The sequence below is a fragment of the Tiliqua scincoides genome, chromosome 2, assembly GCF_035046505.1.
Source record: "Tiliqua scincoides isolate rTilSci1 chromosome 2, rTilSci1.hap2, whole genome shotgun sequence".
NCBI lineage: Eukaryota > Metazoa > Chordata > Lepidosauria > Squamata > Scincidae > Tiliqua > Tiliqua scincoides.
In genome coordinates, this window is record NC_089822.1 from 143,485,472 (window position 1) to 143,506,113 (window position 20,642).

The 20,642-nt window shown below is 40.8% G+C and overlaps 1 protein-coding gene across 4 annotated transcripts in view; it reads right to left on the reverse strand.

Moving 5' to 3' along the window:
- The window catches only part of PRKCA (protein kinase C alpha), a 255,284-nt gene that overhangs the window by 17,472 nt on the left and 217,170 nt on the right, over window positions 1-20,642 (reverse strand). For all 4 annotated transcript variants that reach the window (XM_066613250.1, XM_066613249.1, XM_066613251.1 and 1 more), the window contains 6 exons: window positions 20,107-20,250; window positions 19,044-19,217; window positions 14,788-14,879; window positions 13,012-13,074; window positions 11,241-11,379; window positions 478-558 (listed from right to left, as the gene is read on the reverse strand). In XM_066613250.1, the coding sequence (XP_066469347.1) occupies window positions 478-558; window positions 11,241-11,379; window positions 13,012-13,074; window positions 14,788-14,879; window positions 19,044-19,217; window positions 20,107-20,250 (693 nt within the window). The remainder of the gene's footprint in view (window positions 1-477; window positions 559-11,240; window positions 11,380-13,011; window positions 13,075-14,787; window positions 14,880-19,043; window positions 19,218-20,106; window positions 20,251-20,642) is intronic.

Sequence of the window (20,642 nt, forward strand, 5' to 3'; positions counted from 1 at the left end):
ACCACCATCACTGATTTGACAAGGAACAGAACAGCTTTGTCAAAATTGCTTTTCAAGGGAAATCCTGTGGAAAGCTGTAACTAACTCTCATGTGGCTTACCTGAACAACTATTTCATGCACCAACAGAATAGAATAGAATTAAACAAAATTGGTATGTTACCTTCAACTGAACTCTGCCACTGAGCGTTTGCTTTTCTTATTGCATGCTTACATGATCTGTATCAGCTTGCATGCACAAAGAAACAGGTTGGTGATGAAGGCCGATAAGCTAATAATCATGCATGCAATATGCATGTTGGAGTCTTGTGACTTAACTTTCACAAAGCGTCTTGAAAAACTGGCTTGATCTCACCAAGCTTGAACAAATCAATCAGAACAATGCTGCCATCAGTCACACTTTCAAATATGGCATCTTTAATATTTACCTTACCATAGTGCTTGCTCAGTGAACTCTTAAATATCACAGTAATCCTTACCTGACCAGCCAGCATCTCGTATAGCAATACGCCATAGGCCCACCAGTCCACTGATTTTCCATATGGCTGATAAGCAATGATCTGTGGATTTCAATGAAAGTAATTTGTAACTATTTTTTTAAAATCACAAATCACATATACACCTGAGGAAACATTACTGCAGTGCAAGGAGATTCAACATATGCATTCCAAAATACCACTAATTCACAAGGATGATGCAACCCCAAAGGTTCCACTATAAGTTGTCTCAGTTCTACATGCCATGATCTTAGGAAAGTTACTGATTTGATATAGTCATGATCTACAAACCTGGAGATGGTCCAGCTGCTTTGAGCCAAGACAAACAGTAACTCTCACAACCCCAGTTAAAGGGCACAGATAATCTGATTTGATGCTAGTATTATCTTTTTTGCTAGTATTGCCTTTTTCCTGCCTTAAGGAAAAAATCCAAGGTTTTGGAAGTTGCAATTATGCTTTGCCAGGCAAAAATATTCAGATACAAACCCCTATCTAAACAGTTTATAACTAGATGTATCAAAGTGAAGGAGAATTTTGGTTTTTGGGGGAAACTGATGTTATTTATTTATGGTAGTTTTATCCCAGCTGTGTTAAGGTGGTTATAAAAGTAACAATAAAACTGTTCAAAATACATAAAATGTAAAAAATATCAGCATTAAAGCAGTAAATTAAAACAGCATTTAGCCTACAATTGCCTTGGGACTCTGGAATGAGCTGTCCATGGAGAAGAGGACCCGATCTTTCTTTATTTCTTTTCAAAAGTGCAGCAACTGGGAGAACGCATGGAACTGACTTTTCTCCTGGATGCTGAGATGGTGGCTGTGGCACCATCAAATGAGTGCTTTTGACAGGTTTAGGTGGTGCACCAATTGAAACCATTCTTGGGGAAGCTAGATCTGGTCACAGGCACACATGTTTCTGTTACATCAAGACTGGATTACTTTCTTCAGGGCTGCCTTTGAAAATGTCCAAAAACTCCAGCTAGTACAAAAACAGAAATTGCTTTGTCTGGGTCTAGCTTTTTAGAGCAACTCTTCTACTCCAACTACACTTGACTAATTCCAGGCACACCTTAAAGTTCTGGTCACTTCCTTTAAGGCCCGAAATGACTTGGAACCAAATACCAAAAGTATCACATGCAAAAGGACCATATTAAGGCAAGGTGACCTTTGACCCGAGACCTGGATAGCCCAATAGAGTATATGCAGAGTACTGAGAATTATAGCATATGCACAAAAGAGAAAGCTGCTTGATTTTAGAAACAAATGCTTAAATAGCTTGAAAAACCACACTGCTATAGCAAAAGGTATATAAATAGAAGTCCTGATTTTATTAAAGGTCTGGCTAGCACATAGAATAATGAAAGCCATTTCTAGCTAAAATCATATTCAGCCTCACAGAGAAGCTGTTTTATTAAGTCACACAGTTTAGGAGTTTGGAGTTTAGGGAGTAGGGCAACAAAGATAGATAAAAAACCCTTTTTGGCAGACGCACAGGGCTGGCCAAGGTCGCCATGCCAGGTGCTAAAACTCTCTTGTTATTCCTTTAAGTTTTCAAAAGGAGGAAAAACAAGTATAAATATATAGTCTTTGCTTTTAAAGTGTAACTAGAGCCTCCATTTGCCTGAAGATAACATCCACAGGTCGCCAGTTCGAGGCCACCAGCACCGTGCGACCTTGAAGCAGCTGACAAGCTGAGCCGAGTTATTCCATCTGCTCTGAGCGTGGGAGGATGGAGGCCAGAATGTGAAACCAGATCAGAAAGAAACATCTGGACTGTTGTGGTTCTTGAAAGATAGAACCTTCTTTCAATTGTAAAAATCCCTACGGGGATTTAATCAGCCTGCCTATGTAAACCGCCTTCAATAAAGTCTGAGGAGAAATCTGACGACCAAGAAAGGCAGTATATAAATACCTGTATTTATTATTATTATTATTATTATTATTATTATTATTATTATTATTATTATTATTATTATTATTATTATTATAGGAAAGCTTTAGTTTAGCAAGCATCCTTATCTCAGCTAGGATGCTCTTGGCAGAAACAAGTTTGAAACTTTTAGTTAAGATAAACAAGACCATCCTTAGGAAAGAGTCTTTGTGTGAATAACAACCAAGATAAGAGAGGGGGGCTAGTACAGAGTTCCTTCAAAACAGCTTGCCTGACATGTAATGTCTGACAAGGACTGTTAAACAGAAATCACATATGCAGAGTACTATTTGGGTTGTTTTGTGTTAAAATATAGAAAGGACACAAGAAACTAGCTGAAGCCTTATGACACTTTAATAAGTGCGGGCCAGTCACAAAAGAAAGGTCATAAAAGGGAGTTTAAAAGATTCTAGTTTACACAGGTTAGCAAAAGGCCCACAAGAAATATACAAAAACCAGGAGAAGATGCAGATGAGTAGCATGAGCAAAACCATCCTAATTAGGAAGGGTCTAAAGGAATAAAAGTCAATAAATAGGTTAGAAGTCCTGCCAAATTAAGGTCTTCACATGTTTAAGTATTTGTGTGTTCTCTTTAATAAGGATAGTACGAAAACCTATTTTCTCAAAGAGGTTCCTGATTGGACTAATAAATGTGAGTAGGGGTCAGTGTTGAATAGACAGCGAACCCTACTGGTTTTAGAAACTTTTGGAAATTGTGTAATTTTGGCAAAGTGTTAAGATAAAACCCCACCTGTATGTAAATAAGAGCCAATCAATGGTTTTGCTCACTTGTTGCCCACCTATTTTCCATCTTGTATGTAAATGGTATTTATCTATGTCCCATTAAAATTGAGCCCCATTTATGATGTCAAACTTTCAGCGAATGAGAATTCTAGATTTTTAGACAAAGGATTGTGTAGTATAAAAGTTAAGGACCACTGTTCAGAGGGGGTCCATGATCTGGGCATGAGTCCCGTGGACCAACTGTATACAATTCAATAAAAGCCTGTGAACCTTCATCCTTGTGTACCGAGTCATTCTGAGTTGCTTATTTGAGTGGCTGTTTGGCCTTGCAACAATATGATCCTGTTCTTTCATTGAGGTCAGTAGGGGAGGTTCTTTTGCATGCCATCCTTCAGATGAAAAGCAAGAGAGGGTCTTCTCTACTGCAGAACCCAGACTTTGGAATTCCGAGCTCTGGGCTATCATTAGGTCACTTCACCAACTGAAAACATTTGTTCTGGCAGTCTTCTTGCCTGATTCCTGTTGGATTATACTTGGCTCCTTTGTTTTCAGTTTGCTTATCAGTTGTTTTATCTACCATACTGTTTGTAGATAAACAGTATATAATTTTATATAATAAGTTTTTATAATTAAGTTTTATTTTATAATCAAGTTTTTATAATTTTATAAAATTTTATTATTGGTTTTTATAATTTAATAATTATAATTTTATAATAATTTTATTATATTATAATCAATAATATAATTATTTTATAATTTTATAATTAAGTTTTTAAGTTTACAGTTACTGTAGTATGTAAAATTTTTGCCAAGTAATCAAGCTTCAATTATCACTTTGCCTTATCTCCGGGTCAATCAGAGGGCAGAGCCTTTCAACTCTGAAAAGTTTCCTTTCTTGCTAAAGCAAGCTCATTAGAAGCAATGCAGAGATCATTTGTTTCTATAGTAACTTTCCTGGGAAATTCCAGCCAAAGTTAACCTTTTATTCTCCTCCATTCTGTTTTGCAAATGCTGCTGCAACCTGGTTCCTTTTTGCAAATACATGCATTTGACAGAGGTACTTTTTTTTTCAACACCAGGATGGGATCCTTCTTTCCAACTGAAATAAAGTCCCAGGCTACAATTCAGTGCACCATTACTTAAGAATAACTCCCATGGAAAGCAGTGGGTCTACTTCTGAGTAAAAAGGGTTGCAAATATATGCAGCTGCATCTCTCTGCTGTGAATTGAATTGCACACTCCCAGTTATGTGTTATAACTGGGAGGGGCAGGAGGTCTAGTCTAGAGGGTAGAGCCTCCATTAGCCCGAAGATAACATCAGAAGGTCGCCAGTTTGAGGACACCGGCAGCTCCCTGAACGGCTGAGAATGGCGAGACCTTGAAGCAGCTGACAAGCCCAGCTGAGTGATTCCACCTGCTCTTGGTGTGAGCAAGAAGCATCTTGGCTGCCCTCCGTGTGAGAGATGGAGCTGCTTGTCAGCCTGCGTGGGAGAACCAGAGGCCAGAAGTGAGACCAAATCAGGAAGATCCATTCTGAAATGTTGTTGGTTCTTGAAAGAGAGAACCTCTACGATTGTAAAAATCCCCTTGAGGGATTTAGAAACGCCTGCCTATGTAAACCGCCTTGAATAAAGTCAGAGGAGTAATCCAATGACCAGAAAGGCAGTATATAAATACCTAGTTATTATTATTATTATTATTATTATTATTATTATTATTATATGTTGTATGTTATATGTAGAGCTTCTGGTTTAATACACCAGACACCTTAAAAGTGGATTTGATTCATGGTTCTCCTGCAGTGGTTTCCAACCTTTTTCACTTGCACATCCCTTGGCAACCCATTTCCATAAATTGTACCCTTCATATTAGCAAAATGTTTGTAATTAATAATACAAGCCCTCATCTCCTCCATATGAAAGCCCAGACTTCATGTATTCATCACGGTGTTTTCTCTTTTTATCTATTTGAAGAAGAGAAGACTCTGCCCTTGCACTGTTTTGCACCAGAAGTGTCCTGAGAAATTCTGGGTGATTGATCACTTTCCATATTATGTTTCAGCTTTTTTACTGTGCTGGTTTTCAATCACTGGTTCATAGATGAATTGATGACCAAAAACTAGCTATTGGTGGGGCTTTCACAGCCAACTAGCTACCTCCCTTCCTGCCTTGCTGGTCCTTGCAAGGCATTCTGGAGCATGACCTGCCTTTTTCTGCCATTATTCCATTTTTTTTCAAGTACCCCTAACGGTCCTGTTGAGTGCCCCTGGAAATACATGAATCCCAGGTTGGGAACCACTGTTTTACTGGCATGTTGTTTACAGTGCACTTACTCTGATAGAGATTACAAAAAGGTGGTGAAAACCAGAATTTAAAAAAGAATAAAAATGTATCTTATGATATTTTACTATGTTTTTAATAAATTGGAGACTACAGTTCTTAGATAACAATTAGTGGTAGGTTATTTTTCAGGATCTGGCCTCAGGTAAAATCAGACAGAACTACAGACACCCCCCCCTAAGTTTAACCCCCAACTTATCCGAGGGTCATAGAAAATTCCATGATTGTCGGTTCAAAACCTGCCCCCGACTTATCCATGGGATCGACTTACGGGCGAGTATCTGTGCTAAGTTTTTCCCCTGGCTTGTTGTGTTAGTAGTCTTGAAAGACAAAAGATGTGTTGTATAAGAGGCTATCCTAAGGTGGTGCAGAGAATGGGAAAAAAACCACCAATAATATCAAACCTAATTGGTACTTGACAATGGACTGCTGCTCAAGGGCACAACCTTCCTTCTATCATGCACAGGACAATTATTGCAGTTGAACTGGGCAAAATCCTGAAAATTTTTCAATTTGCATGGACAGGCAACAGCTCTCCCATTGGATTAACAAGATTTCCATACAGCACATGGTTTATTCAGCCCAGTATTGCCTTTCCTGACAGGTAGCAGGATTCCAGCATCTCAGCAAAAATATTTGTTCCAGATTTTGTATCTAAAGTTCTCATGTAAAGCATGTCTTTACCACTAAATTATAGACCCCATCTTTTGCAGCTGGTGAATATAAAGGGATATCTGTATACCCCTTTAGCCCTATGCAATTTACAAACACTGCAATATTAGGCTATACAGACATCTGCATCATGACAGTTTGAATACAAAGCAGACAGTGGGGTCACAGAATTTATTAAGGTAGTGTTTCTCAAACTTTGGGATGGGACCCACTGGGTGGGTCATGAGCCAACTTCAGGTGGGTCCCCATTCATTTCAAAATTTTATTTTTAATATATTAGACTAGATGTTACCATGGTATATGACTGCATTTGGGGAAATGTTACACATCTGTACTTTTAACAGGCTACTATATTTATGCTTTTAACAATGATAGTGAAAGGGACTTACTCCTGGGTAAGTGTGGGTAGGATTGCAGACTAGGATTGTTAAAAAATTTCCTGCTTGATGATGTCACTTCCGGTCATGACATCACTTCTGGTAGGCCTTACAGATTCTCATTCTAAAAAGTGGGTCCCAGTATCATCACAGACAGACAGACAAGCTCTTGGAATGCAGATGTGACTATGAAGAGCTAAGTGACTATGAAGATATAAAATCTGAGCACTCCTTGATATGTACAAAGGAACAGTTACAGTGAACAGTGAGGTGGAAGGAAGCACTGTTGGTACTGAGATAGGTCCATCTGCTGGCTGCTAGTGAGCATTTTTAAGTGCTTACTTATTTCTAAGGGGAGAATCAAATAGCTGTACAACTAAATATTCTGGTACCATGATATCCTGGTATGTACCCATTAAATGGAGTCAGGATGGATTCCCACAAGCCTTTAAAACATGAGGAAACTACAGATTCAGTACATTTCAATTATGCTGAGTACACAGAGCTCTTCCATCTGGAATTTTGAATAATACATAATTTGGCCCTTAGAATGATTCAGACCACTTCACAAGGAAGCAGCCTTTTATATAATGGTTTGCCCAAATAATAATAATTGCTGCAATACACAAGTTCCTTAAGCATGCCTGAGTAATCTGTTATTTTTTGATGTGCTGTGTATTAATAGTTTAGTAGCTGAATAGGTAGTCATTATGAGCATTTAAATTATAGTGTTGTGGACTTCATTGTAACAAGTCAATTTGGAATAAAACATATTTGAAACTGTTTCAAATAAGTACCTAAATAAGTACCTAAATAAGAGATTTAGGTACTGTTACAACATAATTAGTTTACAGAAAAATTGTGCAGGCCTCTTCAAGTTTGATTAAACTGGATAAAAATTAGGAATATACACATTAGTCAGAACTCCTATTTTTTCTAATGCAGTGTACCAGGCTTTGCTAAATGAGGATGTGTCAGTGCATTCATGTCTGCACTTTATACTGCATCAGAAGATCAGGGGAAACTGTTCAGGTTTAATGATTTCATCTTAATGATATCAGGACTTTCAGCTGGGGTAGAAAAGAAATGAGGTAAAGGGAATATCACATTTTTCATCTTCCCTAGTACTAGACTTAAAAAAATCCCTCGACATTCTATTTGCTACCTTCTTAACAATATGAAATGTTGTACCCATCTCAGATGAAAAGGACTATGAAAATTTATTCTTAGCTTTACTCTTATGGTTCAACAAATTGCATGAGTTCTAACCTGCATGGAACTTCCATTTTCTGTTTATATATAAGACCAGATAATTTTAACAATTTCCTTTGCACTGGAATGTTCCCAAGACAGGGGGTCCATATATAAATCAATGTTTCTAGTTTATAGGTTTCATGTGCGTAGGATTGCAGTCTTAATAGTGTTTAAGATTAATAAGTATTTTTTTCTTTAAGAGGTGATTAATATATGGTAAAATCATTTCCTCATAAAGATCTTTCAGCAGAAATTCATTTACACAACAAGGCCTCAATCTTAACCAACTTTCCAGCATTGACATAAGGGCAATGCAACTCCAAGGTAAGGGAATGAACATTGCCTTACCTTGAGGAGACTTCTGTGACTACCCCCTAACTGCAGGATGCACAGCTGTGCTGGAAAGTTGGTTAGGATTGCACCCAAAGGGAATAAGTGGGAAAAATGGAAGCTAGGCACTGGACATAACAGGGCAAAGCAGTTAATTCCATAGTAGACTGATTCTCATAAACAAGCGGTACTTATGTCTCCATGGACTTATGTCTCCATAAAAACATTTATGTGGAAATGTTTTCAGATACAAAATTACATGAAGCAATTTTAGTGAGGCCTGCCAAGTATGTAAGGAGAATTGCAGGCATTTCTCTGGTTGTGGCGAATTGAAAAGGGCTACAACTACTACATGTTGTATCCTAAGGGGGTTTCCTTCTATTTGGAAAAAGTTCTTGCATCTGCAAATGGATTTTTTCCATAAATAGAATAAAACCTAGGATGCACACAAATGAATATTTGTATGCTATTTTTCAACAAAAAAGTTCACAAAGTGGTTTAAAAGAGAAATAGAAAGATGACTCCCACTCTTGAAGTGGATTATCATCTAAAAAGAAACAAAAGGGAGGTGCCACCAAAACTACTGGAGGAATACTATGTTGGACTGAATAGGAACTTTGGCTATCACCTGCTAAATGAGAGTGCCACCAATTTATATGATGCTTCCTTGTACTTAGCTGCAAATCAGGATGTTAAACCATTGTCTGAATCAGGCCAGCCCAACCGGGTTCACTGCCTAATTCACCACTTATTCACCCCTTATTCACCACTGCTGACTTTGTTGGGGGCACAAGCATTCACACATCCCTCCTCCCAAAAAGCTTCTTATGTCCCTGCTGTGCTCCTTTCTCATAAAGGGTTTAAGGGGATATTTTCCCTTTAAACACCACATGAGAAAAGAATGCTACACTACCCCTTTCCCTCATTCTGTCCTTGCAATGGGTTGAATAGGAACATGTCTTTTTAAATGTTAAATGCCACATGAGTATGGAGCAAATGAAGGAGTAGCAAATCACCCCTTCCTTGCATGGTATTTAAAGGGACATGTACTCTTTAAACTTAAACCCAGTATGAGGATGGAGCATGAGGAAGGGAAGCAGATGATCCTATTCTTTCTCACTTTTAGCAAGTGAGGAGCAGATCAATGCTGCTTGTGTCCATGGTGGGAGGCATTGACAAACTCAGGGTGGAGGACACCCCAAGTCTATTGTCTCCTTACCCTTGCCACCATTCACTGCAATAGGTTGATTTACGACTAGGACAGCCATGGTCTGAAGTGTTTTAGCAAACCATGCTTTGAGGTAAGCAAGTGCCAGACAAACCATGCTTAAGGTAGTTTCCTTATCAGATCTCACTGGTAATGTTCTATGGTATCCTCTGGGGCAGGGCTTCTCTCAGCAACTTAAACCATGGTTTCACTGTATTACAGGGATTAAGGGAAACAAACCATGCTAACTAGGATCAAGTGTTATGTTTGCTACAGGACAAAATGAACTGAAATGTTAAGCAAGAAGTTTCAATGGATATTCACAAGTGGAATTTGATAAACATGTTGCAGCTCAGAGCTTCTATATAGTATCTTAAAGGTTATTACTAAATGCTTACATGTAACAGAACGATTAAAATCCTTTGCTTTCCTGTGGCAATAGGCCTCTATAGGAAGTTAACACTAACACTGATCAAATGATCACTATTTTCTGGGGCTCTAAAAAGGCATTGTAAACCTCCAAATACCCTAGGGTAGCTACATACTAGGTGAATCATCAATTACATTCTAATAAGGTTTTAGAGCCACAGTATAAATAAATGCAGAAAAGCAGCCTACCATGCTAATTCACTAACTTGAGTACGACACAAAATGAGACTGGAAGCTATGTTCACACCTAACAAATGGGTGCTATTCAAGGCTCTAATTGGGAAAATGTGTACTTCAAAGACATAACTAATTTAGAAGCTAAATTATTCCCTTTCAGGTTATAAACAGAAAGGGAATGAAAAAGTGAGGACCTGAGAAAAAGACTTTTCAGTTCATTGGCTTCACAGTTATAGATGACAGATAAAATGACTAGAAATAATTTAAACGTTATTGTCAGGACTTTAATTATTGCAAGGACTGATTTCTCTATAAGTAATGAGCTACAGCCAACCACCACTAGCTGAAGATACAGTGGTGAGGCAAGTTCCGACCTAGTCCTTGTCACTGTGTAGCTAAGGGCACAGTCTGGGGGCACTTTGCTGAATGTAAGCAAGTCTAGGTCTGTTCAGTGCCTGGATGGGGGACCACCTGGGAGCCCATGCCTGCTGCCTTGAATTCCATGACTGAGGAAAGGCAGGTTATAAATGTAACAAACCAACCGAATAATATTTAGTCTTATTAGTAATTTCCTTTCAGGACCAAACTACACTTTCATTTTAAAACTGAGTAGTTTCTGCATTAATTGTTTCAAATTGTAAATAGCAGCCGTTAAAGGGGAGAGAGATTATTAGTGTCAGGAGCCTGCATGAGAGTGTTGACCCTTGTTTCTGTGGGGAGCAGGGGGAAGGTTAAGTCTAGCAGTGTCATCCTGACAGAAATCTTTCCCTCCAAGTCACTACTTGTCTCAGGATTGATGCAGTCATTAGTGCTAATGGAAGCTTCCCTCCCAAAACCAACAGGAGGCCCTAGAGAGCCTTGAAATTTTCATTGCAACCACAGAGCAAAGGTTAACACACCTCCCTGTGTGACATGGGTGTGATTCAGATTGCCTGTACTCCCATAGCTATTTACAAGAGGAAAAAATGCAAGGCCAACTATGTATTTAACATTGTGTTGTTTCTCTTTGCCACAGAGAGTATGAATGAGCCTAAGAGAAAGGCACTGTGAGCAGGGCAAACAATTTATTAAGTTTCTGTTTATTACTCTCAGTTTTGTCACTATCTCAGTCACACTTATGTGTTGCAAGAAATCTAGACAGATATATTTTCTTTTCCAATGTGCTACCAACCATCATCATTGGGACATGACTGATTAGGGAATCTGGCACAGGATAGATTACTCAAATGTTTACAATTATTTCAGAATTTGTGCATGGTGCTTAAGATCTTAAATAAGAATTACCTCAGGTGCGATGTAATCTGGGGTTCCACAGAAGGTCCTTGTTGTTACTCCATCGGACATATTCTCCTTGCACATCCCAAAATCTGCAATCTTAATGTGTCCTTCATAATCCAACATTACATTATCTAGTTTCAGGTCTCTATGATAAATCAGAGCACATAGTTGCTAGCACACTGATGACACATTATTTTGCAACAGCCACCTTAGTTTTGGACTAGTTTGAGGGGCTGTGGGTGAGGTAAAAAGACTGAAATGCAGTCTAGACAAAGTTGACAAGCTGATTGGTGGGAGGATTCAAGGGCTCTCAAGATGGTGAGTCTACTTGTTAATGTGGCTCCTATTTCCCTGATGATTCAGGTTTGCAGCCTGGGAGTGCTAATTGACATTGGCATTGCTTCTGGAATCTCAGGTGGTAGCCATAATGAGGCACTTGGAAACAGCAAGGATCAACTACCATAAAGTGCTTCATAGAGGAACAGCTCCCAAGGAGAGTTTGGGAGCTTCAACTGGTACATTTTTCAAATAAGAATTGGGGTAAGTGAAATTGTATGACCGGAGTCATGACAGCTGCAGTGGTTACAGATCATGTTTTGGTTGGGGATACCTGTTTGGGGTAGCTTCACCGACATCAGATCTGGGGGAAGTCAGGGTAGCCATCCTATGTGGTGGTCACAGTATTCTGGGACACACATCCTTCCTAACCAGAGTTCAGGGCCTGACTATGGAGATGCTCATAAAAGCTTGTAAGGCTTTATGTATGTAATTGTAATTTAATATGTTCTTTCTTTCATTAGATTGTTGCTTCTGGCTGTATGGCCACTTTCATCTGTTTTACTGGCATAAGAATTTCACCATATTTTACATGTGAACTGATCAGCATCACAGATAAGGCAGAATCAAAGCCAATGGCTATGCACTCCTATGACCTGCTATAAAATATGGCTAAAGAGTACAGAGACAGCAATGGAGAAAAGGTACCACAAAAGTCATTTTTCAAACCACTTAATGAATGAGCAATACAGCTCTATTAATATACTCTTACACAAAGATCCCAACATACCACACAGTAGCTGCCACACGAATTGTTCAAATGTCCTTATCTGAGAAGGCCAGAAATAAAAGAAAAACCTCTCTAAGCTAGACCAATCTCTCTTGGGGTCTTGTCAAAGGAATACAGGAGTACCAGAGTGTCTGAGGGGGTTCCGTTCCAGAACGCCCTGCAGTTAAGTGAAACTGTGGATAACTGAGGACATCTCCCCATCTTCTGGAAGCAAGGAGAGTTGGACTCCCCTCGCCTCTGGAGGCTTTCTGAGGCTCGCAGAGGCTGAGCACAATCACACACGGTCTCTGCAAGAGAAAACCTCCAGAGGCAAAGGGGCCCAGGTGGGGGGCATCCCCGGTTATTCATGGTTTCACTTAACTGTGGGGGTGGGTGGGTTCTGGAATGGCTGGATGAATGTCCAAAAAGGTAAAAAAAGAAGTCACTGGAAGTTGTGTTTTTTTTTTCCTTTCCTTTTCAGCCATTCTGAGGCCTGCAGTAGTTGTGTGGGTCTCTGTGGGCCTCAGAAGACTTCCCCCCAACAGGTACCCATGAATACCTAAAAACTATGGATAACAGCCCCCCCCCCTACACACTTGTACGTTTCCTCCTCTTTATTATAGGACACAATTTGTCTTCTTTCTACCTCCAAAATATCTTTTTGCACCACTTGTGACAAAACTGCCTCAGCATAGCAAACAAAAATGATGTTGGGTGTGACTGAATACCCACCGATAAATGATTCCTTTTTTATGGAGAAAGAAAAGTCCCACTGAGATCTCTGCTGCATAGAAGCTGAAAGAAAAGAACACATTGGTCATATAACACATACCTGCTTCCTCTTCTGCTGAATTAAGTGCTGAATTGTGTTTTTAAATACAAGCTAGGTGCCAGGAGGTCATCTGCAAATACTGGAAAAGAAACAGTGTGATGCCTGTTGTTTTATGGGTTGATCATCATGCTGTCTCAACCAATAGCCTGACAGTACAGCAGAGGAAACTGCACATTTCCTCTGCATTTGTAGATTAGTCACCTACACAAGAAAAGGAAGGGTAAAAGGCGTACTGTCTCTCTTTGACAACACCTAAAGCAGCATCCTTTTCAGGCAGACATGCTACGACTAGTCCTCAGCTTGGTCACTTTGGAAATGGGATCATAACTCAGTGGTAGGGCACCTGGTAGGGCTTTGCATTCAGAAGATCCCAAGTTCAATTCTTGGCAGCACCTCCAAGTAAGGCTAGGAAGAACTCTTTTCTGAAACCCTGGAGACAGAGACGTACCAAGGGCTTTTGGCACCCAGGACAATGCTGTGACATCATGATGTCATTAGAGCGCATGTGCTCCAATTGCTTCCCCAGTTAGGAAGAAGTTGAAGTGCAAACTCTGCAGTTGACTGCGCAATTTCACCTGAATGGCTGCTGAGACGGCACATGTGCACCAACTGCTTCTTGAGCAGAGAAGCAATTGGAGTGCATGCTCTTGCACCTCCCCTCCAGTTTGCACTTGTGGCATGAGCTATGTTTTTGCCCTGGGGCAGTACGCCTCTGCCTGGAGATCTGTGCTAGCTGCAGTGGGCAATTCTGAGCTAGAATCACAGCTTCCTATGAGCATAGCTTGGTCAAGCAGAGCTTCTGCTAACTTATATATGGGTGGAGGGTGGCCCAGCATAGCTCTAGAGACTTCATCAGGTGGGAGAGGCAGGCTGCCAACAATTTCATGAACCAGCCTCATGGTACAGTATCTCAACATATAGTGGTGAGGTATCTGGGCCTTCGGCATTATATATGAATGGAGGTAGTGATAGTGGATGAATCTCTCTCAAATCAAAGAAAACTTATTCCACAGGCTTCAAAGCTGCTGGCAAAATTCTAGGAACATGGCAAAATAAGGATGTCACCGAGACCCTTTATGACCTTCCTTGCTTTCTCTTCTTCTTTCCTCCCTCCCTTCCTGACTTCTGGGTCTACCTTTCAGTTCACCAGAGGTTTAATATCTTGGAACAGATAACCATTTTTCCTTGAGGGAGTTACCTATATTAGCCCATAATGTTGTACTACACTTCACGGCAGACTCATACACTCAGGCTGCAATCCTAAACACACTTTCCTGAGAGTAAGCCCCATTGAACAAAATAGGACTCACTTCTGAGTAGACCTGGTTAGGATTGTGCCCTCAGTTGTTCTGACATAAGCAGTCTGAATGGAGATCAGACACTTCCATATCAAATGATGTCTTTTTTTGCTGTTACTCAAAATGAAGTTGGCCTCATTTAAGCCCACAATACTGTATAGTAATTCAGGAAGTGCTGTTCCTTTCAATGCATTAATTACACTAAAAGCTAACTGAAATGACTGTCATCTAAAATGTAATTGTGCTGAGTTGCAATACTGATGAGCTTTTGAAGCAAGAATCATTGTGAAGTGCTGCCAATCAAACATACCAGAACAGGGAGGTAGGGTGGGGACAGGGCAGTGAAAGAACAAAATATTAAAGCAGAAAGACACTCACACTGCTTGGGGCTCCTTGAATTTTCCTACTTGCTGAATATGATACATGAGGTCACCACCGTTCACATACTCCATGACGAAGTACAAGCGGTCCTAGCAAACACAGTAGTGAAACCAACAAATTTGTCAGCAGAAGAGATTGCCACTGTGAAACTGTAACAACAAAATTAAAAGCGGACCCATATACTCAGAACACAAGAGCAAACATAATCGGAGAGTGATTTCTAGCAATAATAAGGGGGTATCAAATTCCACTATGTAGATAAACTCACAGCGTATTTCGTTTTTTAATATTGTGTTTGTAATAGCAATGCTTTTTACTATCTAGGAAAAACACTGTTTCCCAATTCGTATGTTTTTGAGGCAAAACAAGGAGGAAATTGCTATCTTAATTTTGAAGATTAACATTTGTTCCTTACCTGGGGGTAAGCCTCTGTGGTGCAGAGCAGTCTACTCAGATCTCAGCCAATGAAATCACTAGTGAAGGTCCAATATGGACTTGGATCATGGGATCAGGTTCAGAAAGGAGGTTTGGATTTGGCAGCCACCACTGCCACCAAACCTGTCCCTTTCCCAGACCTGATCCGCCCACTCCTGCTACAGTCTTGTTCCGCCCACCCCCTACTACTGTATTTGTTGCTATTTTTCTTGATTTTTACAATTTTTAAAATTTTTTTCTATATTCTTAGACTTTGCAGTTGCTTATATTTTATGGTTTGATATGTTTTTGTTAATTCTGTATTGGTTTTTACTGACTTTTGATTCTGCTGGCTTGAGAGAAAGATGGGATAAGTGTCTGTTAATAAATACTATAGTGTTTCTAAGGCTCACTCCATGAATGAGGGGGAGGGAAATGATATTCTGAGTCCACCTTAGTGTAACACAAAATATGCTAAATTCCATTTTTAATTAGAGAAGTATACTTACAATCAGGGCTGGCTTTAAGCCAACTGCTCTCAATTTGGCCCTCTGCCTAAGGGCCTCCCACACTAGAATGATCTACTCTAGGCGGTTCGACTCTGTCAGTCCGCTTCTCCAGCGGCTGCATTGGCTGCCCATTCGTTTCCGGGCCCAATTCAAGGTGCTGGTATTGACCTTTAAAGCCCTACTGCTACTGGACCAGGGTATCTTAGAGATCGCCTATTCCCGTACAATCCGGCTCGTCCTCTTAGGTCATCAGAGAAGGCCTTTTTACAAGTGCCGCCGCCTAGGGAGGTACGTGGGGCGGCTGCAAGAAATAGGGCCTTCTCAGTAGTGGCACCAACACTATGGAACTCCCTTCCCTTTGACTTAAGAATGGCTCCCTCTCTTGAGACCTTTTGGCGAGGCCTGAAGACCCTTCTGTTTAAACAAGCCTTCTGAGTTCTCGGCCTTTTAACATCTTTTAAACATCTTTTAATATTTTTTACAGGCCTGATTCTTTTATGACTTGCTGCTGCTCTATGCTCTTTTTACCTATTTTTTCCTCTGACTGCTGTTTTTTATGATGTCTTAATATGTTTTTGTTTTTAAATTATGTTTTTAATATGTTGTAAGCCGCCTTGAGTCCCTTCGGGGAGAAAGGCGGGGTAAAAATAAAGTTGTTATTATTATTATTATTACTACTACTACTACTACTCTGGTCTTGTATGCAATTTTATATTAAAATGTGCTTAGATTCATTTGGTCCATTAACTTACATGAATTTTTTTAAGTGCACATTTTGATGGCTTTCCATTCTAGCAGAGCAATATAAAGTCTTTAATACAATTTATAGGCTGTGAACCTGGCAATGACATACAGTCAGGGTAGGCAGAGCCTCACCTAACCCAGCAAGTTAAAAAAAAAAGGAAGCAAAAAATTAAAGATAAAGTACTTTTTGCCTTTCCCAAGCTGCTGTTTTCTGCTCCACCCATTAAAAGCAATACACACACAAACCCAGAAGAAACAAGGAGATCTACCAATCAGCTCAGTCACTATGATGGCTTGCAAGGGACAAAACAGGCAGGGACACCTGTGCAAATAAAAGCACTAGAGCAGGGGTGCTCAAAGATTTTTGCAGGAGGGCCACATCATCTCTCTGACACTGTGTCCGGGCCGGAACAAAAAGAATTAATTTACATTTCAAATTTGAATAAATTTACATAAATGAATATATTAGAGATGGAAAATGAATGAATGAATTCAAGTCAGTTTATGATTCCATTCACCCTAATAAGGGGAGAGAGATCTTCATGCCAGTTTATGATCTCATTCATACACACAAACAGAGGGGGGATCTTCCACACACATACACCAGCCTGCTCGACTGCCCCTTTGCCTTCCCTCCTTCATTTGCTTGGGTGGTATGTGCTCCTGCCTGGCCTCCCACTCTCCTGCTTGGTTGCCTGCCTGCTCACCCAGCTGCATGCCTACCTGCCTGCCCACCTAACTGCCCTTTCTTGCTAGCTAGGGCGGCATGTGCTGCTGCTGCCTGCCTGCCGTCCTGGCTGGCCAGTCAACCAGCCCTCCCTCCCTTGGAGGCATGTGCTGACTGGGCTGGGCTCCGCTCCCCTCCTGCCTGCAGGATCTCTCTCACTCTCCTGGTTCAGGTTGCAGGAGGGGAGGGGAGGGGAGCCCAGCCCATGGGCAAGGTAGGGAGAGACTTCCAGTCCCCTGCAGGGGACCTCTCTCTCCTGCACTCTCCCTGACTCAAGTTGCAGGAAGGGAGGGGAGCCGAGCCCAGCTGAGCAGAACCCAGCCCAGCCCAGCCCATGGGCAAGGCAGGGAGAAAACAGCCGGCAAGTGCGCAGGGTCTTTTATAGTGGGAAGTAACCTGATACCTGCAAGTCTCACGTTACCTTCCCACTATAAAAGGCCTTGCACACGCACTGGGCTTGTCTTTCCTTCGCTGTCACTCAGCGGCAGCAAGGGAAAGCAAGGCGCGGAGCTCGCACTGTGGGCCAGCGCGGGTTGGGGTGAGGGCTGAGTGCCCATTAGAGATGGCAGGACCCCCTGAGGGCCAGGTGGGGACCCACAGTGGGCCAGAAGTGGCCCGTGGGCTGGGGTTTCGGCACCCCTGCACTAGAGAGAGCTACCTCTGTTAGCCCAATAATAATAATAATAATAATAATAATAATAATAATAATAATAATAAAAAACAGTGCTTGTATCATCAGTCTCTGGGGAGGCAGCAGGAAGCCCTGGCAGGTTAGGCTGTAACCATAGGTGTTTTCCAAGGGGGAAAAAAAAGTAGGGCAGCTAGCTAGCCAATCAAAAAATAGCAGCACAGATTCATCAGCAAGCTCTGGGGAGGCAGCAGGAAGAGTTGCTTCTCTTCTGTTAAAAAAGAAAGCCATGAAAAAAAGTAGGAAGCCTGCACAAACAAGCTGCTTTCTAAAGCACCAGGATTGGCAGCTTTTCTGTTGTTTCAGGGGTCCTATACTGCACTCTCTCTGGCTCTGAGTGGGGGAAGAAGAGGTGAGTTTTTCTTTTAAATTTATTTCTGGGAGGGGGGAGAGGGTGTGTTTCAGAGACTGAGCTTAATTTTATTTATTTACTTCTGGAACGGGGGGGCGGAGAAAGAAAATGGGTCATTGTGAGATTCGGAAAAGCTGGACTAGAAGGGCCTTTGTCCTGATCCAGCGGTGCTCTTCTTATGTTCTTAATGTGTGTGTTCCAGGGACTGATCTTAATTTATTTCTGAAGTGGGGGGGGAGGGAGAGAAGAGAGAGAGACAGCATGTCTGTTCCAGAAACTGAGCTAAGGGGGGGAATGAGAGTGTATGGCCCCTGCAGGCCTAGACCTCACCACATCACTGGAACTTGGGGCCCCACCAAAAGTGTTTCCATTTGGGCCTCACAGCTTCTAAGGCCGGCCCTGCTTACAACCTCCTCTTATTTGTATTTATCACAGTCAGGTTTACTTAGTGTATTGTAGTATATTTAGAACAGGCACACTGTCTTATAAAGCTAGGGTGAATATTCCTTTTTTGATTTCTTTCCCTAAGGATCCTTCATTAAAAAAAAAAAATTACAGTGTCCTGTAGCTTATACTTTTTGAGCCTTTTTAGAAAAGAAAGATTCCTTTACTTTTTTTTTAAGGAAACATACTCCTGGTTAAATTTAATAACTTAGCAGATACATGCATTGTTTATACCTAAATTAACATTACATCTCAGTCAAAGACATACAAGCCTGTCATGTGAAAACAGTAAATGTGAATGTGAATGATCCTTGCAGACAAAAAATTCTGATTAACAGTGGGAGTTATAGAAAGTGACCATAAATGAACATATACCACAGTTTGGAAGCAAGAATGAAGCTGTGTTAGGAAAGGGGGCTTATCCTGTAAGGCTAGGACCCTCTTCTCAATCATGGTACATTCTACATCATCATCCTGAATCACCACATCTTTTTTCAATATTTTGATTGCATACAGTTCTTCTGTTCCTTTCCGTTCTGCCAGCATAACCTGCACAAAAATAAAAGACAGGATGAAAACCCATTTGAGGAGGAGGAGGGTGAACTGCCTTTGTGACATCAGAATCAAACAAAAACATGGGGCATGATTTGAAGTAGCACATAATTACAGTCCTCACATCAAATTTCCTTGAAGAAGAATTGTTTTGGGCTTGATGATGCTTAGAGTCTGAGCAACTGCCATATTTGGAATCAAGATAAAATTTTCCCTCAGATCAAATTGGCTAGAGATCTTCAGGAGGGTTTGGGATGGAGTTTTTTATTTTGTTGTTTGAGTCATCTCTGCAATAAAACTTTCTAGCAGTGATTCCCAAACTGGTGGGTCACCCTCCTTAAGGGGAATGATCCAGGGATGGGTGTGCTGATGGCATCACAGCAATCGTGGCACTGTGGGAACCTAGGGAGATTGTGAAGTCTTCCGCAGGACCCTAGTCACTCACAGTCCAGTCTGTGAGCCTCTCTGCTGCTGTACTGAGCTCTGATTGGTGGAGCTCACTTCTAGTTTGCAAGTGGAACTCTTATCCCAAACTGGAATTGAGTTCTGATAACTTATCAGAACTCAGTACAGCAGCTGAGAGGTGGCTGTGAGCCTTCAGGAGGCTTCACAACCCCCCCCCCCCAAATGACCCTAGGTTCCTGTGGCGCCATCGGGAAACATCCCCCCACTCAGCCCCTGCCAAAACTTAGAGCAGTCCCTACTAAATTGCAGGAGTCTGGGAACTGTAGTTCTAGCACAATGTTGAACTGTGACAGGTTGGACAGGTCTGCAGGATTAGAGGATCTTTGCAATTCTTTACAATTTTGCTTCATATACCTGAAACACCCATTCACTCCTAACAACACTTAAAAGGCACATCGAATGAATTCTCAAAGTTTCCTACCTTCCCAAAACTCCCTTTTCCAAGCACCATAAGGAAGTTGAAATCTGTCAGCTTAACCTGATCAAGGTTATTGGACGGCAAATTACATATCCGGTCTTCAATTGGAGTTATAACTTTGTTAGCAGAAGGTCCAAGTCTGGCTTTCTAAATAAACAAAGAATATTTCTGTAAGATCTGTAGCTGGTTTTCAGAGTTGATGAGGCAATGTCTGCATGTGGCTGATATGAAGGTTTGTTCTCAGAGAAAAGGCTGCATAACAAATATTGTACAAGCACAAATTCAGAAGATTCATTCCAACAACAATATGGATATTGTTAAGTGACACAAATCTGTATAACCAGATAGAAGCTGCTTCCCTTATCTGGTTAACAAGACAAAACAATATAGTAAATAAATCATTACTTCCATGCCAAAATCAATTAATCTTTGATTTTTGTCTTCAAACATGAAGAGTGTCCTTACAATAATCCATGCTTTCAATGTGTTAAGAGGACATAACAAAATGTGTTTAAATGTTGTAGTAGAAATTCACTCTT